The sequence below is a fragment of the Triturus cristatus genome, chromosome 3_1 (genome assembly GCF_964204655.1).
Source record: "Triturus cristatus chromosome 3_1, aTriCri1.1, whole genome shotgun sequence".
Lineage (NCBI taxonomy): Eukaryota > Metazoa > Chordata > Amphibia > Caudata > Salamandridae > Triturus > Triturus cristatus.
The window spans coordinates 894,531,973-894,556,581 of record NC_140583.1 but is presented as its reverse complement, the minus strand read 5'-3'; the positions used below and the strand labels follow the sequence as shown (position 1 = coordinate 894,556,581).

Here is a 24,609-nt window from a genome sequence, read left to right as displayed (position 1 = left end):
GCCAATCCATCATAAGCTATTCCACGTTATGCCTCTCCACTGTATGAGACTCCACTCTATGCTATTACACTGTATGCAAGTCCATTGCACATCACTACATTCTACATTCTACGCTCTTACACCTTTCACAGCTCCACTGTACACCACTCCAGTCTATGACACCCCACTGTACGCCGCTCTACTCTAAACCACTTCAGTCTACGCTATTTCATTGGATGCCACTCTAATGTACACCACTCCACTGTATGCTATTACACTCTACCCGACTCCACTGTACGCCACTCCAGTCTACACCACCCGACTGTACACCACTCCACTGTACAACACTCCACTCTACGCCACTCCGCTCTACACTATGACACTGTTCACAACTCCACTCTACGCTAGTCCACTCTACGCTATTACACTGTATGCAACCCCACTCTACTCCTCTTCAGTGTATGCCACTCAACTATATGCTATTCCACTCTACCCTCTTCCAATGTACTCCACTTCACTCTATGCTATTACACTGTATGCCACTCCACTGTACTATACTCCACTGTATGCTATTCTACTGTATGCCACTACAGTGCAAGGTACCCCACTGAATGCCACAGTAGTTTATGCCACTCCACTCTACGCCACTCCATTCTACACTATTCCATTGACCCCACTCCATTGTATGGCATGCCACTGTATGCTACTACATTCTACCCCACTCTACTGTACGCCACTGAAGTCTACATTACTCCATTGTACGCCACTCCACTGTACGTTACTTCAATATATGCTATTACACTCTATGCCACTCCACTCAACCACATGCCACGACACTCCACTACTCTTTAGGATATGACACTCCACTACACTATATGACATGGCACTCTAATCTAAGTCACTCTCCTCCACTGTATTCTATGACATTCCATTCAACAATACTCCACTCTACTTCAACCTACTCCACTCTAAAACACTCTACTCCACTCTATGACAGTCTACGATACTCCACTTTACTGTATGATGCATCAGTCCTCTGTACAACTCACCTCTCCACTCTATGATAATTGACTCCACTATATGGGACACCATGCCACTCCACTTCATAACACTTAACTACACCACTCCACTTTATTCTACCCTACTTCATTCCACTCTACAATACTCTACTCTATGACAATAGACTTTACAAAACTCTACTCCACTGTCCTGTGTGAAACTCCACTCGATAATACTCCGCTTTACGCTACTCTACTTCACCCTGTTCCACTCTAAAACACCCGATTCCACTCTATGACAGTCTATGATGCCCGCCTCTGCTGTACGACATACCAGTCCACTGTACAACTTGCAGCTCCACTCTACGATAATTGACTCCACTATATGAGACACCATACCACTACACTTTATAACACTTTACTACACTCTACGCTATGCCACTCCACTCCACTTTTTCCACTCTACAATACTCCACTCTGCGACAATAGACTTTACAACACACTCCTCTACTGTACTGTTGGACACTCCACATAATAACACTTCACTTGAGGACAATGGACTCTACGAGTTGAAACACAGTTTTATTTAAAAAAAATTAAAAACATTAAAATTCAATGAGAACCCTAAGGTTAAAGCCTCGTTATAGTTAGGAAAACTTTTTTCACTGTGTACAAAGCAAACTTGAACTACACTAACTTTTGACATTTATAGTTATAACTTTAATTTACAATTTATCCACCACCTTCAAATTATTATAAGTAACGCAGCTCCATATGGACTCTTTTTAGCTCACTAAAAGACAACACTAGCTACTACGTCACATATTTCTCATTGGCATAAACGTTTGTCTGATTGGCATACAATGTTTCCACAGAGTAAACACTGTGGGCCCGATTCACAGAACTAACTTAAGACACAATCTTAAACTTACTAACATTTTGGTATTTACAGAAGGCACTTAGTCATATTGGTATTCACAGAAGGCACTTACTCATTTCGGTATTCACAGAAGGCACTTACTCATTTCGGTATTCACAGAAGTTAGGAGTCCTAACTTTAGGACTCATAAATGTCTTCTGTGAATATCGAAAGTCTTAAAGTTAGGATTTTTCTCCGTTTAGGTGTAGTAAAGTTAGGACTCCTAACTTTAGGACTCCTAAATGCCTTCTGTGAATGCCGAAAGTCTTAAAGTTAGGATTTTTCTCAGTTTAGGAGTCCTAAAGTTTGGAGTCCTAACTTTAGGACTCCTAAATGCCTTCTGTGAATACCGAAAGTCTTAAAGTTAGGATTTTTCTCAGTCTAGGAGTAGTAAAGTTAGGACTCCTAACTTTAGGACTCCTAAATGCCTTCTGTGAATACCGAAAGTCTTAAAGTTAGGATTTTTCTCAGTTTAGGAGTAGTAAAGTTAGGACTCCTAACTTTAGGACTCCTAAATGCCTTCTGTGAATACAGAAAGTCTTAAAATTAGGATTTTTCTCAGTTTAGGAGTCCTAAAGTTAGGAGTCCTAACTTTACTTCTCCTAAACTGAGAAAAATCCTAACGTTAAGACTTTCGGTATTCACAGAAGGCATTTAGGAGTCCTAAAGTTAGAAGTCCTAACTTTACTACTCCTAAACTGTGAAAAATCCTAACTTTAAGACTTTCGGTATTCACAGAAGGCATTTAGAAGTCCTAAAGTTAGGACTTCTAACTTCTGTGAATACCGAAATGAGGAAGTGCCTTCTGTAAATACCAAAATGGTAGTAAGTTTAGGATTTTGTCTTAAGTTAGTTCTGTGAATCGGGCCCAGAATGTATTTTCTTCTGGGTATTACAGTAGACCTGGAAGTGTTAGAATAATTTCTTGTCTGCCATTCAGAACTGCATCTAAAGACAGTGGGTCTTTGAGAATCGTACACCAGTGAATAACAATTCACTGAAACCTTTCTGGGCTTGTGGGGTAACAGTTGCAATTTTGTTATAGAAAACTAAAGTTGTTCTCATTATACAGCAATCACTTTGTAAGATCAGCGCCCCCATACACAAACGATTCTTCAAACATGGAGAGTGGTGACCAGGAGACCAAAGAAACTCCACTCTAGGATAGTGATGTGCTTACGGAGGTGGGTGGCCACACAACTTCCAGAAGTGGAGCCTCACAGGGATCAGTAATCTAAAAGACGTCTGGGTTGAGACTGAATCAATATAATTTTAGACATTGAAGAGGGAGAACAGGTTAGCAGATACCAATGCTTTTAGATATTTACAACTCTTACATGCCCTCACAACACACACATGGGTTATTGATGGCAAGTAGAAATGTTGTGAAGCTCTAGGGAGCGGATGCACCCCACAAAAATGTATAAATGGATGCCGGAAATGGATTGGCGTATGATGGCCGAAAAATATGTATTTGAAAATAGAGATTGGACAAAACATGAGAGAAAAAATGGGGTAAGTGGAGGGGATACCGAAGTTGGATGTTGAACAATCTCCCAACTAGGGAGCTAGTTGATGCTCAATGCCGAAAAATTATGACTCACACATGAAGCCACGATACAGGTACCTATGTTGCAACATTCTAGAAGTAGGTTATGGAAGTATATGTCTTTGCTGCTATATGCATGAGGCTGGAAAATGTTGTTATGTATAATTGTAATTGCATTATAGTGACTGAGATTTGGAAATGAAAAACTAATAAACAGAATTTAAAGAAAAGATTCATTTTGTTGAGGAAAGTGTCATGATAGGTTCCATGCTGCTTTAACGCTACTTACTGCAGTGATGTGATGAGTACAGTTTTAACTTATGAACAGATTTACTGAATTTGTCTATCTCGCTTGACTATGTACATTCAAACAAAGTGCGGTGTGCTTGCAAAACGAGAAGTGTGTCCAATTTGCACATTTCTTTTTTTAGATTTTAGGTCATTTAAACCATGGTTTGTGTTTTGGGCTTCTGGAAACTAATGGCAATTAATTTGTGTATTTTTAAGGTTTTGAAAAATGTGAGAAGCATCCTTACTCAGAGTCATTGCAAATAAATAGTCGTGATGTTTTGGAAATTCGATCACTCAAATGTATTCTGGGACCAGACCCAGGGTGGCAAGCAATATACTCCTAATTATATGTCCAATAGGTAATTTTCCTGTAGAATCTATCGTGCTCAATCCTATTTTGCCACAGCTGCTTTTGAGCTGCCGGATGTGCTATCTGCCAAGGGTCACAGCTGTAGTAGTTTTCTATGTTAATTGATCTATCCTGTAATATGTCTCATATGTGGGCAGATAATGGCGGGTAAGTATATTACACAGGATATATCGCATGGCAATAACATTGCATCTACTACACTGACTTTCCACTACAATATAAAGTAGTTATTTACTATTGCTAATTCGGCTTGCACCTCCCACCAAAGCTGTAGTTATAGGGACGTGAATGTAGCAGATATGATATTACTATAGGCCGATATTAACAACCTTGGTATAGTGTGTCACAATCTCCATGAGTTACCTGTAGTCAGAACTGGCTAGCTGTAGTCAGGAACCTTTAGGCTGATATTCAAGTTCTCTTTCTGGAATTGTGGAAAGAAGTCAGTTTCAGGAAGATTAAGTGAACATTAATTATTTTTAATATGAGGCACTAAGCAATATTCATTAAACAAAACTAACCATTTCTATAGCACAAGAACTGCAGGACTTTGCATCTAATAACAGGCACTGCTATTTCTCAAGTCCACTGTACATCATTCAAATGTTTTGCATAAACCTTCAGATAAGCAGCCACATCACAGGTAGCTAGGATAGGAGAAACATTTTAATTTGATAAAAGGAACAATGCAATATGTCCTTCCCTTTTCAGTTACAATGCTATACGATCATTATTCCTAATAAATTATTATATCATCTGTTTCTCTGATTGACCCAGCCTGTACCTATCCCAAAAGAAAAACTGTTATTATTATGGAATGATTTGCTTTAGAAAGAAATCTGCTGTTTAACAATAATATATTTTGAAAAATCTAGATTTTGTTTTGGTCAACAAAAAAGGTTGAAACAAGGCGAACGAGTTACTGTATAGTGAAAAGAATGACTATGATCACAAATAATATCAAAAACACAAATCATTATGACTGATGTCATACAGTGTATTGGTAACCAGTACAATATAGATACATATAATGCAACTTGTTTCAAAGATAACTCACACAACAAAATTATTCATTCTGCCATTAAGATGCACCTATGTAGAAAACATCAAATTTACAATTACATTCACTTCTCCTAAATATAACAAAATATAAAGCTGTCGGAAAACAAGCCTAAGCACAGAATCATTATACGTTTGTGGACAGGTTCTTGGTTTGGAGAGCAGAATATATGACATTGTAGGTAGCGTTCCCAGAGGAGCAGTAAAACATTTCATTGCCATGACTACAATCTTGTGGCCTCCAAACAGCCATGACTAGTCCAGCTATCATCACGATGACTCCAGCGATGAGAATCAAGCCAGGTATAATATTGTCCAAATGGTACCAACGCTCTGTGGAGAGTTTAATGAAGCAGGCTGTGGGTACAACAAATACGAGCGGAGTAGCAGTGAGGACTCCCTGTTGAATAAATATGCAAATACTGTTAGGCAGTGTTCATATAGTGGTTTCACTCATATTGCTCACATTAGCATTATCACAATTGTCAGAAAGTATAGTGTTAAGATTTATATAATGTTACTATTATGTTACTTATGCTATGCTAATATTGTTAATTGTTTATATTATGTTAATTGTTCATTTTGTATTTGTATGTTTTATGCACGTAATTACATAATCGTGTGTAATTATGTACTTGTTAATTATTGTTACTATGTCAATTATGTTAATTATGTTATGTTAATATTATGCTCATGTTTTAATTATATTATGGTAATATGTTTAATCATGTTAATATTATGTTGATATTAACATTAATGTACGGCAAATGTACTGCAAAATATGATGTACGGGATTGCTACAAATCAATAATTTAATATTTAAAATGTGATACTATCTGTATGTGTTTGGGACACTCCCCCACCCAGGTTGCAATGTTAATTTCAGCAACAGGATGTGACTTTCTCTGAGGGCAAATATGTTTACTACCTCACAACCTGAGAACCAAGGGGCATATCAACAAGCGGCAGAGATAATTATCGCTGGCCGCTCTTAGCGTGAGGAATTTTATCGACGGCTATCGCAGATAATTATCGCCATGCTAGCGCTGTATTAACAACGCATAGCGCAATGGCGATAATTATTCCAGTGATAACGATGTTTTCAATGGAACATCGCTGGTTTTCCAGCGATGTTCCATGGAAAACGGCGATATCTTTGATGATAGGGCCTGTGGTCTTAGCCACACAATCCACCCCCCATGTTAGGTATGCCTTAGTCAGGAATTTAACAGATGTTAAATCCCTGCGTCAAGGCATACTTAACATGATTTTCAATACCGCTAACCCTCGTTGTTTATATGAGGAAGCTGGGTTAGTGATATTTACCCAAGGGTGTCTGGTCAGATACACCTCCTTTGCATCTCATTAGCGATGCGATGGGAGGCAAGCTGACAAGGGGCGCTAATGCAAGTATACACGTGCTAGCTTGTCCTTGTTGATAATGCGATAATATTATCGCCGCTTTTTGAACGAAAAAGGGCTCTAAAGCGGCGATAATATTATCGCTGCACCTTGTTAATATGCCCCCAAATATCATATCTCCGCTTCGTAAATTATCCAGTGATGAACAGGTAACCACAGAGGTATCATTTGGGTTTTGTTGTTTTCCATTATGTTGCGCTCACTTATGTTCACTCCACTCTTCTGCTGCCATTAAAAAAACACGCCATCATCAGCCTTTCATGTATATAAATATATTACTTTGGGACTTGGGCCGTACCTCTTTGTAATTTTAAAAGCATATGGTGGAAAAAAAGCATAGTTTCCAAATGTATGCTTTTAAAAGTGGCAAGGGAACGCCAGCCCAAGCAGTAAACCACTTCAATTTCCAGCTCACTTTGTCTGACGCCTTTCATAAGATCTACATTTCTTACGAAACTTTTTAAAATATCCCAAATGTAAAATGATTTGCCCTAGCAGGGCTTAAAGAATATGCTGTATAAAATAACTGCAATTATAAAACTTTTATCAAATTAATTAAGCCCCATTATTCAAGTGATGTACCCTACCACATGTTAATGAATAAAAACAATTCTATTTATTTTAATCAAGTATATGTTTTATTTTTATGTTATAAAATTGTTGGTAATTTTAGAGGTGATAGGAAATGTGCATATTCTTTGCTGGTGTATTTGGCGCCTAAGACGGGAGGCTTCTTGTGTTGTTGCTTTCTTCTTCACAAACTAAAGTCTCTGCACACATAAATTTAACCTGTTTCAAAAGCCCTTACAGTTACAACATGGAGGTCTACACATATGCTTGCACTTCAATTTACAGTCTGACTCACTATCGTGCAAGAAAATTGAATGCATGTCTTCTATCCTATGTTACTCAGGCTGAGGTGTGGCTGTTGCCATGCAGCTTCACATAGGGACCTAGCTATCATTGGTGCAATAGGTACAGTGCACTAATGATAGTGCACCAGGGCCTAGAGACCTGAGGAGCCCCCGGAACCTTGATAATTACTTTATTTTACTACCACAACAGCAGTCAAAGGGCCAATTTTCCTTGCGTGCACCAGGGCCTAAGGCACCCTACTCTACTAGGTTCACTGAATTAGTGGTTACTAAACTTCCATTTAACTCTCCCATCACTGCCAAGTGCAACCCTTGGTTACTGTATTTATCATAGCCAACCTCGTGAAAAGAGTATCCTGGAAAAACAGCGCCATATTACTACATCACTACAGTTGTGTAGCATGCGGGACATGGGTAAACGAAAAGCCCAACTTCCCTTAAAGAAAGCCTTATGGCATATTCTTTTTTAGATTGATCAGAAAGCACTCATTCAAAGTGAAGCGTACAAAATTCAGTATGAAATGCCAAAATATTACTACCATAATGACAAATACATGCATGACGTTAAACTTGGGGCATCTGACTGCAGCAGCAGCAACACGATTGATGCTGTGGCTGTGCTCGATTTTACATGAATTTTTACTTCATGGCATCATATGTGAGAGAACTTTTGTAGCAATGTTGCAGCAAGGGTTCTACTGGTCCTAACTCAGAATAGGTCATTGTGTATGCTGCGACTCAGGTAATAAGACTGGGATGCAGCAGACCTCTCAAATCCACAGGCCCCAGTACCGCTGAACCTGCTGCAGAAACTATAGCTACACCCTTGATGTGTGGAGGCAATATATCACAGAGACTGGACACCGATCGAGGTGAGGGTACGAGCGGGTAGAAAGTGGCTACCAATTTTTTTCACAGGGTGGATACCGTCTCCCCTGTCAAAATGTTGGCCCCCCTGATATATGCTGAACTCGTCCCAGTGTCATTTTCACACACTGTGGGCTGTATTACTAAAGTGCCCCGGGGACACAACAGGTGTTTGTGACAAATTTGTGCACTCCTGGGCGACTTTGGTATTGCAAATCCTTCTGTAATACAGATAGCAGTGGCACACACATAGTACCAACACTATCATCAGGGGGTCACACCCACATGCAAATTAGGGAAGCACTTTGTCTCTGTGCCTGCGCCGTATTATGGACAAGTGCTCAGAGTCAAACATGCCCTTAGGAGGCACACAAAGTGTGTCAAAAAGGTGGCAAACTTTCAGTGTGCTTCCCTAAGACCAACCCTCTCAAGGGATGAAAGGGGCTCCTATGAACACACAGGCATTCACCTGCAGGAGGAAGCAGTCACTCACTGCACCTGCCCGCAAGGGAATCTCTAATCCCTTTTGAAAGTGCAGGTGGGTTTCCATCTGTACATAGAAACACAAGCAGGCTTTAAACAGCTGCTCCACATTCCTCTTGAATGTGCAGCCCCCAAGGCAGTGTGAGTCTGGGGCTGCCCTAAGGGTAGCACAGTCTTCCTAATACTTTGCACTTTCCTTCTTTGCACCCGGCCAAACTACTTTAAGGTGCGCCATGGCGCAAACAGGAAAAGTGCACCCCATCTGTAATAGAGCCCCAGGACACATTCAGCAGCGCCTGCACATTATCTGCTTTCATTCCAAGCAGCAACGTGCACGCAAGGGGTCTTAGGCTTTTTGCATTCCAGCAGAGCCCAAACCAAAGGCTGAGTTAAGGGCAAATCAGGCCTACTTGTGATTGAGTGTCCTGGCTGAGAACTATCTGGAACCTCACCCCTAGCTGCAAATGTAGTGGAGGGGCAACTAAGGCTCACAGCTTGTTAATACTTCACAGGGACTTAAGAAAGGCATGTTTTGCACAATTTAAATATCACTGTTTTTTTTCTTTGTTAGTGCTACTCATGCCAATCCAGGGTGTTGGAGCTCTTTACATCACACATACATATTATACATTGACTATTAGACCTGGCATCCCTGCCATGGTTTCCCCTGTCTTTTTGCCTCCACCTCCTGTATTATTGCTTGCGTGCTGGACTTCGTTTTTGCTGGTTTGGGTGCTCTGGGGACTTTACCAGTGCAAAGGTGCAAGGGCTCCCTGCATAAATTGTGATTATGATTGGTTCTCCATGATTGGCATATTTGATTTACTGGTAGGTCCCTAGAAATGTGCACTGAGGGTGCCCAGGGCTTGTAAATCAAATGCTACCAGTGGGCCTGCAGCACTGATTGTGCCACCCACACAAGTAGCCTTTCAAATGTGTCTCAGAACTGCCACTGCAGTGTCTGCTTGCGCATTTTTTAACTGACATGTCAACCTGGTAAGTGAACCCACTTGCCATGCCCAAACCTTCCCCTTCACTACATGTAAGGCACCCTTAAGGTAGGCCCAAGGTACCTCCATGGGCTGAGTGAAGTATATGTGAAATGTAGGACATGTACTGGTGTGTATGATAGTGAAATACTGATAATTTCGTTTTTCACTATTGCAAGGACTAGCTCTCCCATAGGCTATCATTGGAGCTGTCTTGTAACATTTTTCACGTGTAACTTTCAATTGGAAACAGTTAGAGATTTGCGATTTGGGCTCCCTGATCACAGGATTTAAAAAGACATCTTTCAGCGAAGGTGGTTTTTGAATTGTGTGTTTGATGAAGTGGAAGTGGAAGTGGAAGTGGACATTTTCCTGCTTTACCATCCTGTGTGCCTCTACCTGCTTGTAGAATCAATGTCTGGTTTTCGACTCACAGGGGCTGTTTGTGTATTCACTCCAGACACACACACAAAGGGAGCTGAGGTCTGCCCCGCATATCCTAATGGGTCTTCCTGGGCTAGAGTGATGGAAGGAGTTGTCACTGACACATGAATAGGGCTGTGTCTACCTTTCGCAATGCTGTTCCCACCCCCTGTAGTGTGAATGGACCAGGGAGGACAGAACTGGTTCTAGTAAGAAAGAGAGGCTTTCTTTGAAACCTGCACACTTCAAAGGCTGAAAGTAGCATAAGTAGTGGGACCCTGACCCCAGAACTTTAGAACACTTCTGGCTCAAGAAGAACCTCTACCAAGGAGAAGAGCTGCAGAGCTGTGAGGAGGAGTACTGCCCCTTTGTTGTGTTTTGCTTTGCTGGTTTGGCCTGCAGTTCCTGCGTCTGCTTTGGAGAGGACAAAGACTGAACTTTGCTGTGTATCCTGCTTGAAAAAATTCTCCAAGGGCTTGCCTCCTGTTAAGAAGTCATAGGAACACAAACACTTCACCTGCAGCATCCCTGACCTCCACTGCTAGGAGTTCTAACCTGCCTTGTGATGCCAACTCCTGTCAGTTTTGCTGCTCCTGTTGTTGAAAATCCATGCATCGCCCTTCCAGCACCATTTTTCTCGCAGCAAACTGCTGCGCGGTTGAAAAATACACGCATCGCTCGGGTGCGGCTGAAAATTTCTGCTCAGCGCCTGTCCGCGCCCTCCGCAGTCTGAGTCCCGAGTCTCGAAGGCTGAAACTAATGCTCTGCCACAGGCCCTGCTGTGAGCCTGGAAAAGTCAACTTATCACCTGTTTGCGGATGCAGAAATCGATTCCGCGCCTGGATCGCAGCTGCATCGACCCGTAGTGCCTGGATTTTCTCACTCATCGCACCTGTGCACAAAATCTACATCGACGTTGGGCTTTCAGTGAGCAACTGACACTTCACCTCTCCTCACAATAAGAAACCAGTACATCACATCCCCTGCGTGGCAGTAGGGAACCAACGCATCATCTCCCCTGGAGCAAGGAACCAACTCATCACCTTCCTTGCAAGTAAGGAACTGACGCATCACCTTCCCTTCACCTGTTTTCGTCCTGTAATTTTGACGCGTTCAAGGTACTTTGTGCTAAAAGTGACGCATACATAGTTTTCTATGGACAGAATTGTTTTTACCTTTTAAAAATCATATTTTTATATCTGTATGCTGGATTTTTGTCCCTTTGGTCTTTTTTTGTTTAGATAAAGATATTTTATTTTTCTAAACTGTTGTGGTGTCCATTTGCAGTGTTTTCACTGTGTTACTGTGCGTTTATATACAAATGCTTTACACATTGCCTCTGAGAAAAGCCTGACTAGCAGGGGTTATTTTGGGTATATAACTCCCTTACCCTGACTAGAAGGACGGGTCCCTATTTGGACACGGTGTATACCACTGCCAACCAGAGACCCCCACGTCTAACATATTGACAATAAATCATATGTGTGTAAATTAATGTGTAGAATGTATTACATAAGACTGGGAGGGTTATCAGGTGTAGATGTCACATGTCCTTCATAACGCACTGTGTTATATTAGAAGGATTACAATATATGAACTGCAAGTAACAAAAGGATCCCTGTGTTAAAAGCAGTGACCCACTTACCCAGCCAGCTACAAAAAACAAAAACCTATCATCTGCGTGTCACATGGTGTGCTTGGCAGGAGACATAATAACCCTCTATACTACTTTGAATTAAAACTGGGACTAGACAAAACACAGGTCTCTCAAGCAAGTGCATTACCCTCCAGAGTTATTTTACCATTATTAATACTCTGTGTGATTTGCTGGGCACACAAAGATCTACGCAGCTGGTTCCTTAACCCCATGGGATATTTTAAAATGCAGACTTTGCAGTCAATTAAGCAGAACAGGTTTACTGCATGTTTCTCCTTGTTGTCAATTTGTTTGTTGCATAAATTTAAAAAATAAATGTATGAGTTGATGCTCAGATTTCGCGTTGCTTTTTTGGCATAACTCGGACACAAAATATAATTTGTTAAGTATTATACTCACGATAAACCTGCTAAACATATGTGTGAGGTCTTAAGATCTGATGTCACTTCTAGTGCTGTCACTTCCTGTGACGTCACGGGTTGTGATGCTACTTTCTGTGATGCCACGTTGGATGCCACGTTCCGTGATGTCACGGACAATGATATCTCTTGCATACTGCCTAACTTGGTTAGTCGCTGTACAGAGAGAACGATGCGGGTGTGTTGCAACACCGGACAGCCATTTCCACAACCTTGCTGTAAACTTGGCTCACAACACGGAATCCATGAAAGGGTTACGGATCAGTGGAATGTGGCTGCCGAGCCAAGAACAGGACGCACTGCTCCTGAATCCAAGCTCACCTCGCGCCGCCAATTAATGGTTACATAACCGAATTAATGAGAGGCGCACCGCAGCTGCTGCACTAAACTTCACACGGGCTTCCGCTTTGCAGCAAACGGGGCTCGCTATGACCAATTTCATTTGTTCCCAACATGTTTTCAAAACTATTATCGCTAAGGACAACTGTAAGACTGTGATCACCACTGAAAGGGCAGCATCAACGCACAATGCTGAGTATTTCGTTGTTTATGACGTCTGTGACTGAAGTGACCGATATATAATCAAAAAATAGGTCCAGCTTTCTGGAAAATGTCAAAATAATTAGCCACGGACACAATATTTTCCGACAAAATCACTGTTAACTTGTGCATTTTCCAATACTATTCATTATTTTGGGTACATCTTTTTATTGGGTGTTTTATGTTTATAAAACGTGACATCTTATCCAGCATGGAACATATACTATTAATTATTTTGCCGTCTGTACTTACATTTAGCTCCAGCACGTTTCCCAGGCAGTCATATATCAAGGATATAGTCGTTGCTACAGCGACAATCGTCAGAGTTAGTGCCAAATGAAAAGCGTGTGTAAGGTTTCCTGTAAAAAACACATTAGCAATGACCTGAAACACAGAAGACATTAACATTCCAATATTAGTTCCGCGAATTGTGTGTGTACTTAAAATCACCAAGCAGAAAGCATGGCTAGAAAGCACGGATTGTACTATCACGTGACAGTGTAGTCCGTCATGGAGAAGTAATGTGGCTGCCAAAGAGACAAAGAGGGCATTCAGAAGGGGACAGTAAGGGGGTATCTGCCAGAAATCGGCAGATACCCCAGTCTACCTAATACTCGGTACCCTGGCGCATTAGGAGACAGGAGAGCCGCCGTCCCCTTCAGCCTCAGCTGGCTCGGGTCCAACATCGCCCTGTGGCAGGCCAGTTGCTGCAGAACCGCCACATCTATCATGTCTGAAGACCATCCTTATTAATGGTGGCGCAGCCGGCGCTTCCTATGCATTCTGCACCTGCGCCCCCCCCCCCCCCCCTTCCCGGACTACTATGCCTGGCATGGTAGTCCTTGGAAAGATAGACCCCCCTTTCACACCCAGGCATCAGTTACATTATTTGTTGTGTGTTTTAAAACACACTTCCCGTCTTTGGGGTTTTGTCTTTGAAAAAAGGCCAATTGTTCCACCATGACACAAGGACAAAGGCTGGGTGGGATTCAGCATTTTTACAAAAAAATGTACATCCGCTGTGAGAGTTGAAGAACTTTCAGCAAAGTGTTCGCACCTGTGCAATGGGGAGGCATAAATATGGATGTCAAGCTGCTTCTGAGGTGGCGGGGGCAGTGCTTCCGTTGCCTTGTCTTATAGTAGCTGGCCTAGTCTAGATGTAACCTACAGTACTGCATGGAAGTAAAATCACCCAGTGAAGATGATTGCTGCAGAAAGCAATGTATAATTACATTTGAGACCTTGTCAAAATCGCCAAGATGTAAAGATAAACCCACCCAGCACTGAAAGTAATGAGGGTAAGGAGGAAATGAACTTAAAAATAAGATTTCAGATGAATTTAAATTGCATTCAAATCACTCTCCTCCCATTTTCTGAAATACCAAATGAACCTGATCCACTTCTAATGAACAGGGGTCAAAGCATCACAATTGTGAATATCATGCAAAACCAGACATGCAGAATTAACACAATGAAACAATGGAACGCTGTTCTGTGGAATGTGACAAGGGGGAGAGCAGCCACACACAGAATTAAGAAGGGTGAGCCGAAATACAATACAAAAACGAGTTGGAGTAGCTAATCTAGAATCGAAGGGGAAATCATGCAGCCATTCACAATGAATGCCACCCAACCACCCTGCAGGTCCTGGTCGCCAAACTATTGTTTGTTGTTGTCACTTTGCAGGTGGCAGTGGGGGGAGGGGAGAACGGTTGTCGATAGACCACACTGAAGCCAGGCTCCATTGGATCTGCTCATCTTCCCTACTCTGATGGATTTCATTGACGCTTCGCTACCTGTGATTTATACACCTGCTTTGAGGGTTAGTCACAAAAGTATTGCTTGTTATTCGCCTCCTTTGAAGCCCTCATAGACAACACTGTATCTTGGGCAGCACTGACATTCCACTCCTGTGGTACCTTAGGATGCACCGTAGCAAACGCTGATCTGGTGCCATTGAACGCTAACGTGCCTTTTTTACCCTAATTACACCCTCTTAAGACTTGCGGTGTTTGTGATTTGTAAGTACAGATATCAGCACTGCTCCTTCCTTCACAATGGTCCTGGCCTGCAGGGGAAAATATACATGCCATTTGTAATAAACGCTCAGTTTTCAAGCCTGGCAATTCCACACGTGTTTCATCTTCAGGCCTACACTTTGCCATGTCTGTTGCTCCTATGATCATTGAAACTACAGTTTAAATTTGCTCAATAACCTTTAGATGAAATATTATGAGTATACCCAGTAAGCAAGGAATTAACATAGCAGAATACCTAAGAAGATGAGATCAATAGAAATAAAAACCTAAGTCTGACACACTAAAAATCAATACCATTGGTCATTAATAAATAATAATTTGCAAATATCAGTTATGCACATTAGCTTTAATAGAACATGCTTCCACCTGGGATGGCATTCATCATTTACAGCTTCTTTGATTGGTGTAACTCTCTATTTCCTATAATCAGATTATAACCCCCCATGTCCAAATTTAAATTCCAGTCAAACTAGTAAATCAGCCTAGCACTATTCAAACCCTTCCCGAGGAAAGTTGCTGAAAGCTGCACTTGTACACTTTCTCCACCACAATGGGTGGCCCTGTACATCTCAGGAAGGTTCCAACCATTACAGCACTGGCAGATGTCGGGTTATGTCATGTTACACAGATTTATAGAGCGCACTATCAGCTGGGAGGGTATCCTGATGCCAAGCAGGTGTGAGCCTATCTAAACCCGGGCCTAAAGAGACTATTCGAAAAGCAAGGTCTTCAACTTTTTGCAGAATTCAAGAAGTGAGGAGAAGGCTCCTATGTGTAGTGGCAGGTTGTTCCACGCTTTAGGAGTGCTGTAGGAGAAGGCTCGACCGCCAGATCTGGTTTTCTGTATGTGAGGGATGTGTACAAGTAGGAGTCCGGACGAGTGGAGGTGTCTGGAAGGTTTGTGAAAGCAGATGTGATTGCTGAGGTATGCTGGGTCACTGCTATATAGTGCCTTGAAAGTGTGGGTGAGGAGTTTGAATTGTGATCATTTGGGGACCCAGTGGAGCTCCTTCAGGTGTGGTGTGATGTGAATGCAGCGTGAGATGTTGAGAGTGATTATGGCCACTCAGTTCGGAATGGTCTGCAGCCTTCTCGTACGTTTTTTGTTGATCCTGGCGTAGTTTATTCCCATAGTACAGCTTGCTTGTGACCAGGCCATGCATGATGGTTTTCTGGGTGCTACTGGGAGCCATTTGAAAAATTTCCTCAGCATCTTCAGGGTATGGAAGCATGAGGCGGTGACAGCATGGACTTGGGTGGTCATGTTGTGTTTGCTGTCGATGACAATCCTGAGGTTATGGGCAAAGATGTTGGGGTTGTGTGTCAGACCTAGCTCTGTTGGTCACTAAGTGGAGTCTCAGTTTAAAGTGCTCTTTCTGAAGAGCACAATTTCGGTCTTGTTAGTGTTCAGATTCAGATAGTGGGCCTTCATCCAGTGGGCGATTTCAGTCATGCAGTCACTGAACTTGATCTAGGTACTGAGCATCTTTTTCGTGACAGAAAGAATGAGTTGCATGTTGTTGGGATAGGAGAGAAAATTGATGTTGTAGGAGCTGATGATGCTGGATAGAGGGATCATGTATGCTTTGAAGAGGGTCAGGCTCAGGGAGGATCATTGTGGAACTATGCAGATGAGGTCTCAGGCGTCCGAGGTGTACTGTGCAAGGCTGACTGACTTGGTCGTCCCAGTCAGAAAGGAGCAGATCATGTGTGCTTTGATTCCAATGTTATGTAGGCGTTGGATGAAGATGGAGTGGGAGACCATGTCAAAAACTGCGGAGAGGTCCAGGAGGATGAGGACTGCCTTGTCTCCTCTCTCCAGAGTCATGCAGACATCATCCGTGTTGGCAGTTGTAGCGTCCAACCAAGCTTGAGTACTCATCAATGCCACACACGGAGCTTAGTATAACACATATTTATTCATCTGCTTGTACCTGCAACCTCAACATTCTAAACATGCATTCAGTTCACTACGCTCTAACTCTTCTACGGTATCCATCAGGAGCCAAAAGCATTCTGTCATTGCTAACTCACATGACACTACATCTCCCCCTCTCTTAAATAAAACATTCCAACTTTTTACAAACCTATGTGCAATCATAGCTCTTCAATATGCTATGGGGAGAGGATGTGGCCTAACAGCTAGGGTGGTCGACCTCGGAGCTGGGGAACTGGGTTCGAGTCTCGGCAGGGACGCTCAACAACCTGTGATTCTGGGCAAATCACTTAATTTACCCATGCCTTACAAAAATGAATGTGTTCGTCTGTAACGTAACTGTTGCTCATGTAAAGTGCTCTGATCAGAGGCGTAGCTAGAGCTTGTGGCGCCCAGGGCTATCCCTCAGATTACCGCCCCTGGGTTGCTGGGGAAAAAGGACGGCAAGCACTTGAAAGAGGACCGAGAGACACGTAGTATCGCCGCTAATAGTTACCTCGATCATGCAAGTTACATGCACATACATGACACGGTCCAAGGCTACACAGTTGAATACACCGGTGACTGGCAGTACAAAAGAGAACACACAGACTGCATGATCTATCTGGGGACACAAAAAAACCGCATGTGACATCCATCAGAGAGCTGCATGAACAATTACCTGGTAATCCCCTCAGCACAATGCAAACATGCACATACAGGACACTGTTCAGGGATCCATCATCTACAGCTGACATTAAATGACCATTCATCATGGTCTCCCCATTAAACCAGTGCACTTTGTGATCTGCATGGTACATGTTCTTTGCAGCAGGCACATTAACCCTCTGTGCTACCTTTCCAGGAGTCAACCCTTCCACTAGACAAAACTCGGATCTCTCTCTAGGAAGAACATTAATCACCGAAGTTATCATGACATTTTTATTGTTTCTGAAAATTGCTGGAGGCCAGGAAGATGGCAGCAAGTTTCTTTAAACCATAATATACTTGCAAACACTACGCCCCACCTGAAATAGGTACCCAGTGCGGTCACACCGTTTGCACCGCCCTAACCTGCTCAAGGTTCATGTGACCTCAGTGACAGAGTCACAGTGTCTGGATCACTGTTGCTCTAGGGCAGGGGTCTTCAAACTGTGGGGCGCGACCCCCAGGGGGGCCGTGGAGTGATGCAAAGGGGGTCGCGCCTTCCCAGTCACACTTCTGCCCAGGCCCAAGGGCTTCAGCCCCCCCCCCCCCCCGTCCTGTGTCTCAGCCCGGGCTGCTGCAGTGAAACTTGAGCTGCTGGGGGCTCAGCTGGGCAGTGTCTGGATTCCTATCTCCGGCACCCCCGTGTTTTTTCACAGGTCTTTAAAGACCATTTGCATTTTAACATGCCTTTGTAAACTGCTTACAGAGGCTTAGGTTTTTTTGCTGGTTCCAGTACCCCCTGGGTCCCCACTGTGCCTATTCCTTACATTTGGATTTTACATTCACTGCCGTAGTGTGAGAATGCATTTCATGGAAAGGAATACAAAGTTGGCTTCCTGGGGGCGCCGTGTGTGAAAGTTTATTGTGCTTTTGAAGCACCTGCAGCAGCGTTTCTTTCCCCGGCAATTACCAGGCCTCACATAAATTTCAAGATAACTTGTGTGATTAATTATCTTCCTGGAGAGAGATCAGAATGTTGTATAGTTGAGGTTTTGACTTGGGTGATGTTAGTGCAGCGGGTTAATATGCCTGCTGCAAAGAACGTGTACCAAGTAGATTACAGAGTGCGTATGATGTGAAGAGATCAGCAGGTTACTGCTTTCAAAAGAGACATCCTTTTGTTACTTGCAATTTATAACTTAAAGTCCTAATAGAGAATAGTGAGCTCTTAACTTTCATCCTAGAACAGCATGCACACTACAAAGAATACATTATTAGACCATTGATTAATGTTGCAAAAAGGGTTAATTTGGCTAGAAATCAATTCTTATTATTAAAGGAAACTCCCAACTACGCTGTTTCTTTTTCGACTCTGAGTTTGTGCTTCTCCACACCAAGCACTCTTGAACTATACTGCCTACCAGTATGGATGACATGTGACTCCTATACTTTTAGTCCTTTGGCTTATGTAACATTTCCTATACACTGATTTACACACTTATGATTGATTGTCTCTGTGTAATGTGTGTGTGATGCAAAGTGCTCGGACACCCTACACTGGTATGAGTGGAACTATATAACTAATTCAATTCATCTGAGAGTGTGGGGTTATGGAGACTTGGTCACTGTTAAAGGGTGCTAGTGAGAGAATCCGTGGTGGGGGTGGTCATTGTGGGGGGCACCAACAAACATGGTCGCACAGGGCACCACCAGCACTAAAGCCGGCCCTGGGAAGTATGCACAGATAAGCGCTGAAAATACCGCTTTAGGTGACTGGTTTTTTTTTTTTACCGACTGGGCCACCAAAATAATCTGCTGGCAACCCTAACCATAGGACTGGAAGTTTGTTGCAGGATCAGCACATTATTTATTTCCTTCACCCTCGATCCCCGATTAATGCCGCAATAGTTTAACTTAGATCTTAAAGTCTACGCCCCGTCAATAACATGCTGAGTTACTTCATGGGTCTGGGAATGCACCCTGCATTCAGACAACTCATTCCTCATTCTCGCCCTTCATTGTCACACTCACCCTGCACTCACAGTGATCACAATGCACTCACACTGATCACCATGCACTTGCACCATTCACCCGCTCACCTTGCACTCACAGCGATCACAATGCACTCACACTGATCACCATGCACTTGCACCATTCACCCGCTCACCCTGCACTCACAGCGATCACAATGCACACACTGATCACCATGCACTTGCACCATTCACCCGCTCACCTTGCACTCACAGCGATCACAATGCACTCACACTGATCACCATGCACTTGCACCATTCACCCGCTCACCCTGCACTCAGTGATCACAATGCACTCACACTGATCACCATGCACTTGCACCATTCACCCGCTCACCTTGCACTCACAGCGATCACAATGCACTCACACTGATCACCATGCACTTGCACCATTCACCCGCTCACCTTGCACTCACAGCGATCACAATGCACTCACACTGATCACCATGCACTTGCACCATTCACCCGCTCACCCTGCACTCACAGTGATCACTCTGCTCTCAAAATGCACTTGTCCTGCTCACACTATACCTCAACCTGCAGTCACACGAGTACACTACTCATCCTGCACTCATGTGACACTTCACTCACCTGTCCCCCTCACTACTCAATATGCAACTCACTCAAACAAGCCCATCAGTAATCATACATTCATCCCATTCTGAACTTGCATCTGCACCCAAAATGAGAGAGGACAGCAAGGGAGTGAGAGAATTTGATTGAAGAGGTCAGGGATGAGGAGAAATGTGAATTGCCGAAGAGAAGTGTGGACACGCAAGAAGTGAGTGTGATCCAAAGGTGAGGGCTTCTGTTAGAACAAAGGGGAGATGTGAAAGAGGAATGGGGGGACTGGAGAGGTGTAAGATACAAATAGACAAAAATTTGAATGAAGAGACGAGGTGAATGAGAAGTACTGAGGGGCACGGGAGGTGACAGGGCCAGAGCGGCCATGAGATAAATGTGAGAGACTGTTAGAGATGAGGGCAGTGAAAGGACAGAATGGCAAGAGGTGATTAAAGGTGAAGTGAGAGGTTGAATGGGGAGAGTTCAGAAGTTGTAAAAAGGGGTGAAAGAAAATGACCTGCAAAGTGAGAGAGGGATCCGGGGTTAGGAGAGGAGAGAGGGATGGAAGGGAGGGGGTGAGAGGAAAGCTGCATGGGTAAACGGCTTAACTCTACACAAAACCGCCAGGGTTTTAAGGGACCCCTGCTTCTTCCGGTCAGGGCCAGGTGAGCTTCTAATGTGGCAGCACGTATTGCTGCAGAGTGGAAGGCCCTTCACAAAGGTTGACTTGAAATCTTTCTGATGATAATTGCTGTATTTTGGTTATAAATGGGTACTGATTGGGTGAAATCTTTCCTCAGCGTTACTGTGTGTAACAAATATCAAAATAATGAAGCAATGCTATCCCAAAATACGCGGCATCACATAACCTCATTTACATTTTCATCCCACGCAATTTAGTCAACAGGTTTAGACATTTTTGTCAGGAGGGGGTCCTTACGCCTCAAAATGTTGACAGGGGGGGTCTCGGCATCCAAAAGTTTGAAGACCTCTGCTCTAGGGTGTGCTGCTTCGTAGGCCTGCCCGCAAGACTGAAGATGAACTTCAGTATGGATTGTGGTGGACAGGCCTTCAAGGTTAACTCACAATTGACACCACTAGGGTACACCTGCTTGTGCTAAGACATCAAGCCTTCTAAGGTCTAGTGGGGCCTTCTACGGTCAAGCATGGGAATATGCTCCCTCAGTAGAGTGGTCTGGTGGACTGGTCATGAAGGCTGAACCCAGTTCCCCAGTTCCACATTCGACAGCTCTGGCCATAGTGCCACATCCTCTCCCCCACTGACCACCATACTGCCCCACTGAGAGAAACTCGCACTGCCTTCAGCTACAACCGAATTGTGCCTGTTATAAACACTTGGATGTGGCTCAATTCAAATTATGCACTTGATAAGAGCTGCCTAAAAAAAAAAAGTAAAAGCAAACACTCATAGGGAATGCAAGATTAAGTAAAGCATGTGAAATGTAAGCAGAAACCACATGGTTACCTTAACGAGCTCTCACTCACTATTCAGAAATCAGCGAGTGGTTTTACCTGAAAAGTTAAGGACATGACTAGAGGGCCCTGAAGGGAACCGTTTCAATGTCCATTGCTTATATCCTTAATAAACATAAGCAGTATGGTTTAAAAAGACCTTATCCATAAACACAGAGCCATGGTACACATTTTGTTTTCCAATCCACCCATCAACCAGGTATTGCAGTACCTCCATGAATGGTACACTTTCCCACCTGGGGACAACAACGCTGTTCAAAGAAAGGCGAGAAAACAAAAGTAGGCTTCACTGCAAACTCTGTAAAGTGATGCTGATGTGTTTGGATGTGAATAAAACCAATCTGGCCACTTTGCAACCACTCTGTCTTGCTTTATTTAGTTATGTATTTATATTTCATATTTAAAACCTTCTATTTCTCTCTATCCCGCTGCACTTTGGAATAGAAAAATGTCAGAAAAAGGGCATTTCCCGCAACAGTGTTTTCTTTTTTGGATCCATTTCACAGGAAAGCAACTAAATGAAAGAAGGAAAGAGAGATTGTGAACCGTTTATTCAAGTCACGGTTTTCAGTAAGTGAGGAGCAAGACAAAAGAGAGGGAATAATAGGAAGAGGAGGGGGGACAGCTGCCTGCACAAAAAAAGAAGAGGACATTGCCCGAGTCCTATTCCTTCTCTGCCCGCCCGAACGTCCACGAAAGCAAGCTGAGCCTTATCTGAATGCCTTTGTCCGCCCCCAAAATAGTGCCGCCTGGGGTGGACCGCCCCCACCGCCCCCCCCCTAGCTACGCCACTGGCTCTGATACCTTCAGGTCTAGTTCGTGCTACATAAAACTCCACACAAAAAAAAAGACTCTTTGTGGCGCTCTGGTCACACTGTCTAATCATGTCACGGAAACTGGGGGAAGGCAGTGTGATGTAAGAACAACAACATTTGAGGGGTTTTCAATTGTACTTTCAGACCCAGTCTCTATATTGGTATCAATGTCTGACGAGCGATGAGCCACATGTCTGAAATGCGAGGGATCTCGCGTAATGATCTGCCCAGGATGTTGGGCAGTCACCATGTCTCCTTTGCTGGTCACAACATGAAAGGGCTCAGCATCGAAAGGATGATCAGATTTTCTTTTCCTAGACTGACAGATAAGCACTCAATCTCTTCTAGTGTAAGTAATGTCTTTTGCATGTCGGCACTTGTCTGCATAGGCCTTCATTCTCCTTTTACAAACCAAGGGGTCTATTATGATGTAGGGTGGATCACCACCACCCGCATGGCGGTGGCGATCCATCCTACATCATACCCCGCCCGCCTCCCATTTCCCCCGCCATATTATGATGGCGGTGGGACCGCGGCGGACGGAAAGACTGTCTACCTCTTTTCCGCCCAGTCGACGGGTCGACCGGGCGGAAAAGGGTTGCATATGGTGGCGGTGTCTGCTAGACACCGCCAGCCATATTAGGATGCCAGCGGGAAGCAACCTTTCCGTGGTGGTGTTGCCGCCACGGAAAGGCATGCGGATTCCTGAGTTGGGGGCCCATTGCGGGCCCCCTGGATGTTGGGGGGCGCATGGGGGGTACCATCTATTTGCATGGAAGACGCGGCAGGCACCGCACGGTGCCTGCCATGCTGTGCATGCAAATGCACACAGTGCAGCCACAGCAATGTGGCGCGCGGTGCTGTGATCACCGCCCGCCACAATGCAGGGAATAGAGGATGCCACCGCCACGGTGGCGGTGGCATCCTAATTTCAGGTGCGGGACCGCCGCACCACTGGCGCCGGTCCCAGCAACACTAGGGTGGCGGGCGGACTAAAGTCCACCCGCCATCCTAATATGCCTTCAAGTATTTACATGGATTTCTTCCTCAGTACTTGATCTTCTGTTGGTCCATTGAGGTAATTTGGTCGTCATGGCTCATCCCCACCATCAAGGTTGCCGGTCCTTCATCTGTGGTCGAGTGAGGGGCCAAACGGTAAGCAAGAAGAGTTGAATTCAATGTTAGGGTTGAGCTTTCCATGACAGCTTTCTTAAGAGTACTCATGAAACAATCGACAAGGCCATTGGCATATAGCCAAAGAGGTGCACAGACAGAATATCGAGTTTTAAATATCGACATATACAAATATTGAGTTGGAAATATCGTGATACATGTCGTGGTCAAGTATATCGACTTTAAGGTAAGAAATATTGTTTTTGAAAATATCGAAGTTAGTAATATCGTTTGCAAAAATATAGTTGTTTAAAATATCGATTTTTTTATTAGTGTTATGTATTTTAGTATGTATTTTAAAAGTATGTGATCTAATTTTTTTGTATTAGTAGTGATTTTGTTTTTTAATATACGTGTTAAATTTTTAGTAGTGATTAATTTTATGTTAATTAAATATTGCGTTTTTTAGTTCTGCAGCGGGTTGTGGATTTATAGGGGAATAGGGTGGGAAGTAATTTAATTATAGTAAATTAATTAATATTTTTAATTTTATGTTAATTACATTTTGCGTTTTATAGTTCTGCAGCGGGTTGTGGGTTTATAGGGGAATAGGATGAGAAGTAATTTAATTATAGTAAATTAATTAATATTTTTTTATTCATTAGTATTTATTTAATTAAGATTTTATAGTGTTAATTGTGGGGATTAATTTATTATTAATTAATTATTAATTTGTTGTTAATTTTTATTAATTAATTAATAGGAAATTATGTTCATTGTGGTATTTTTTTAGGAGTGGGTTGTGGGTTGTGGGTGTGGGGAATATAGGGGAATAGGGTGGGAAGTTATTTAATTATGATACATTCATTCATATTTTTTTATTTATTACTATTTATTTAATGTATATATTTTAGTGTTAACTTTAGGAATTAATTTAATATTAATTAATTATTAATCGGTTGATAATTATTAATAATTTATTGGTAATTATGTTAATTGTGTCATTTTTGTAGGTGCGGGTTGTGGGTTTATAGGGGAATAGGGTGGAAAGTAAATTAATTATGATAAATTAATTAATATTTTGTATTTATTAGTATTTATTTAATTTAGATTTTATTGTGTTAATTGTGGGAATAGATTTATTATTATTT

General features: G+C 42.9%; 1 protein-coding gene across 1 annotated transcript in view; it reads right to left on the bottom strand.

Moving 5' to 3' along the window:
- Nucleotides 1–5,292: 5,292 nt before the first annotated feature.
- SLC38A11 (solute carrier family 38 member 11) overlaps nucleotides 5,293–24,609 on the bottom strand; it is a 336,603-nt gene continuing 317,286 nt past the window's right edge. The window contains exons 12-13 of the mRNA XM_085646219.1: nucleotides 13,093–13,224; nucleotides 5,293–5,565 (exon numbers count right to left, since the gene is read on the bottom strand). Coding sequence (XP_085502345.1) covers nucleotides 5,293–5,565; nucleotides 13,093–13,224 — 405 coding nt within the window. The remainder of the gene's footprint in view (nucleotides 5,566–13,092; nucleotides 13,225–24,609) is intronic.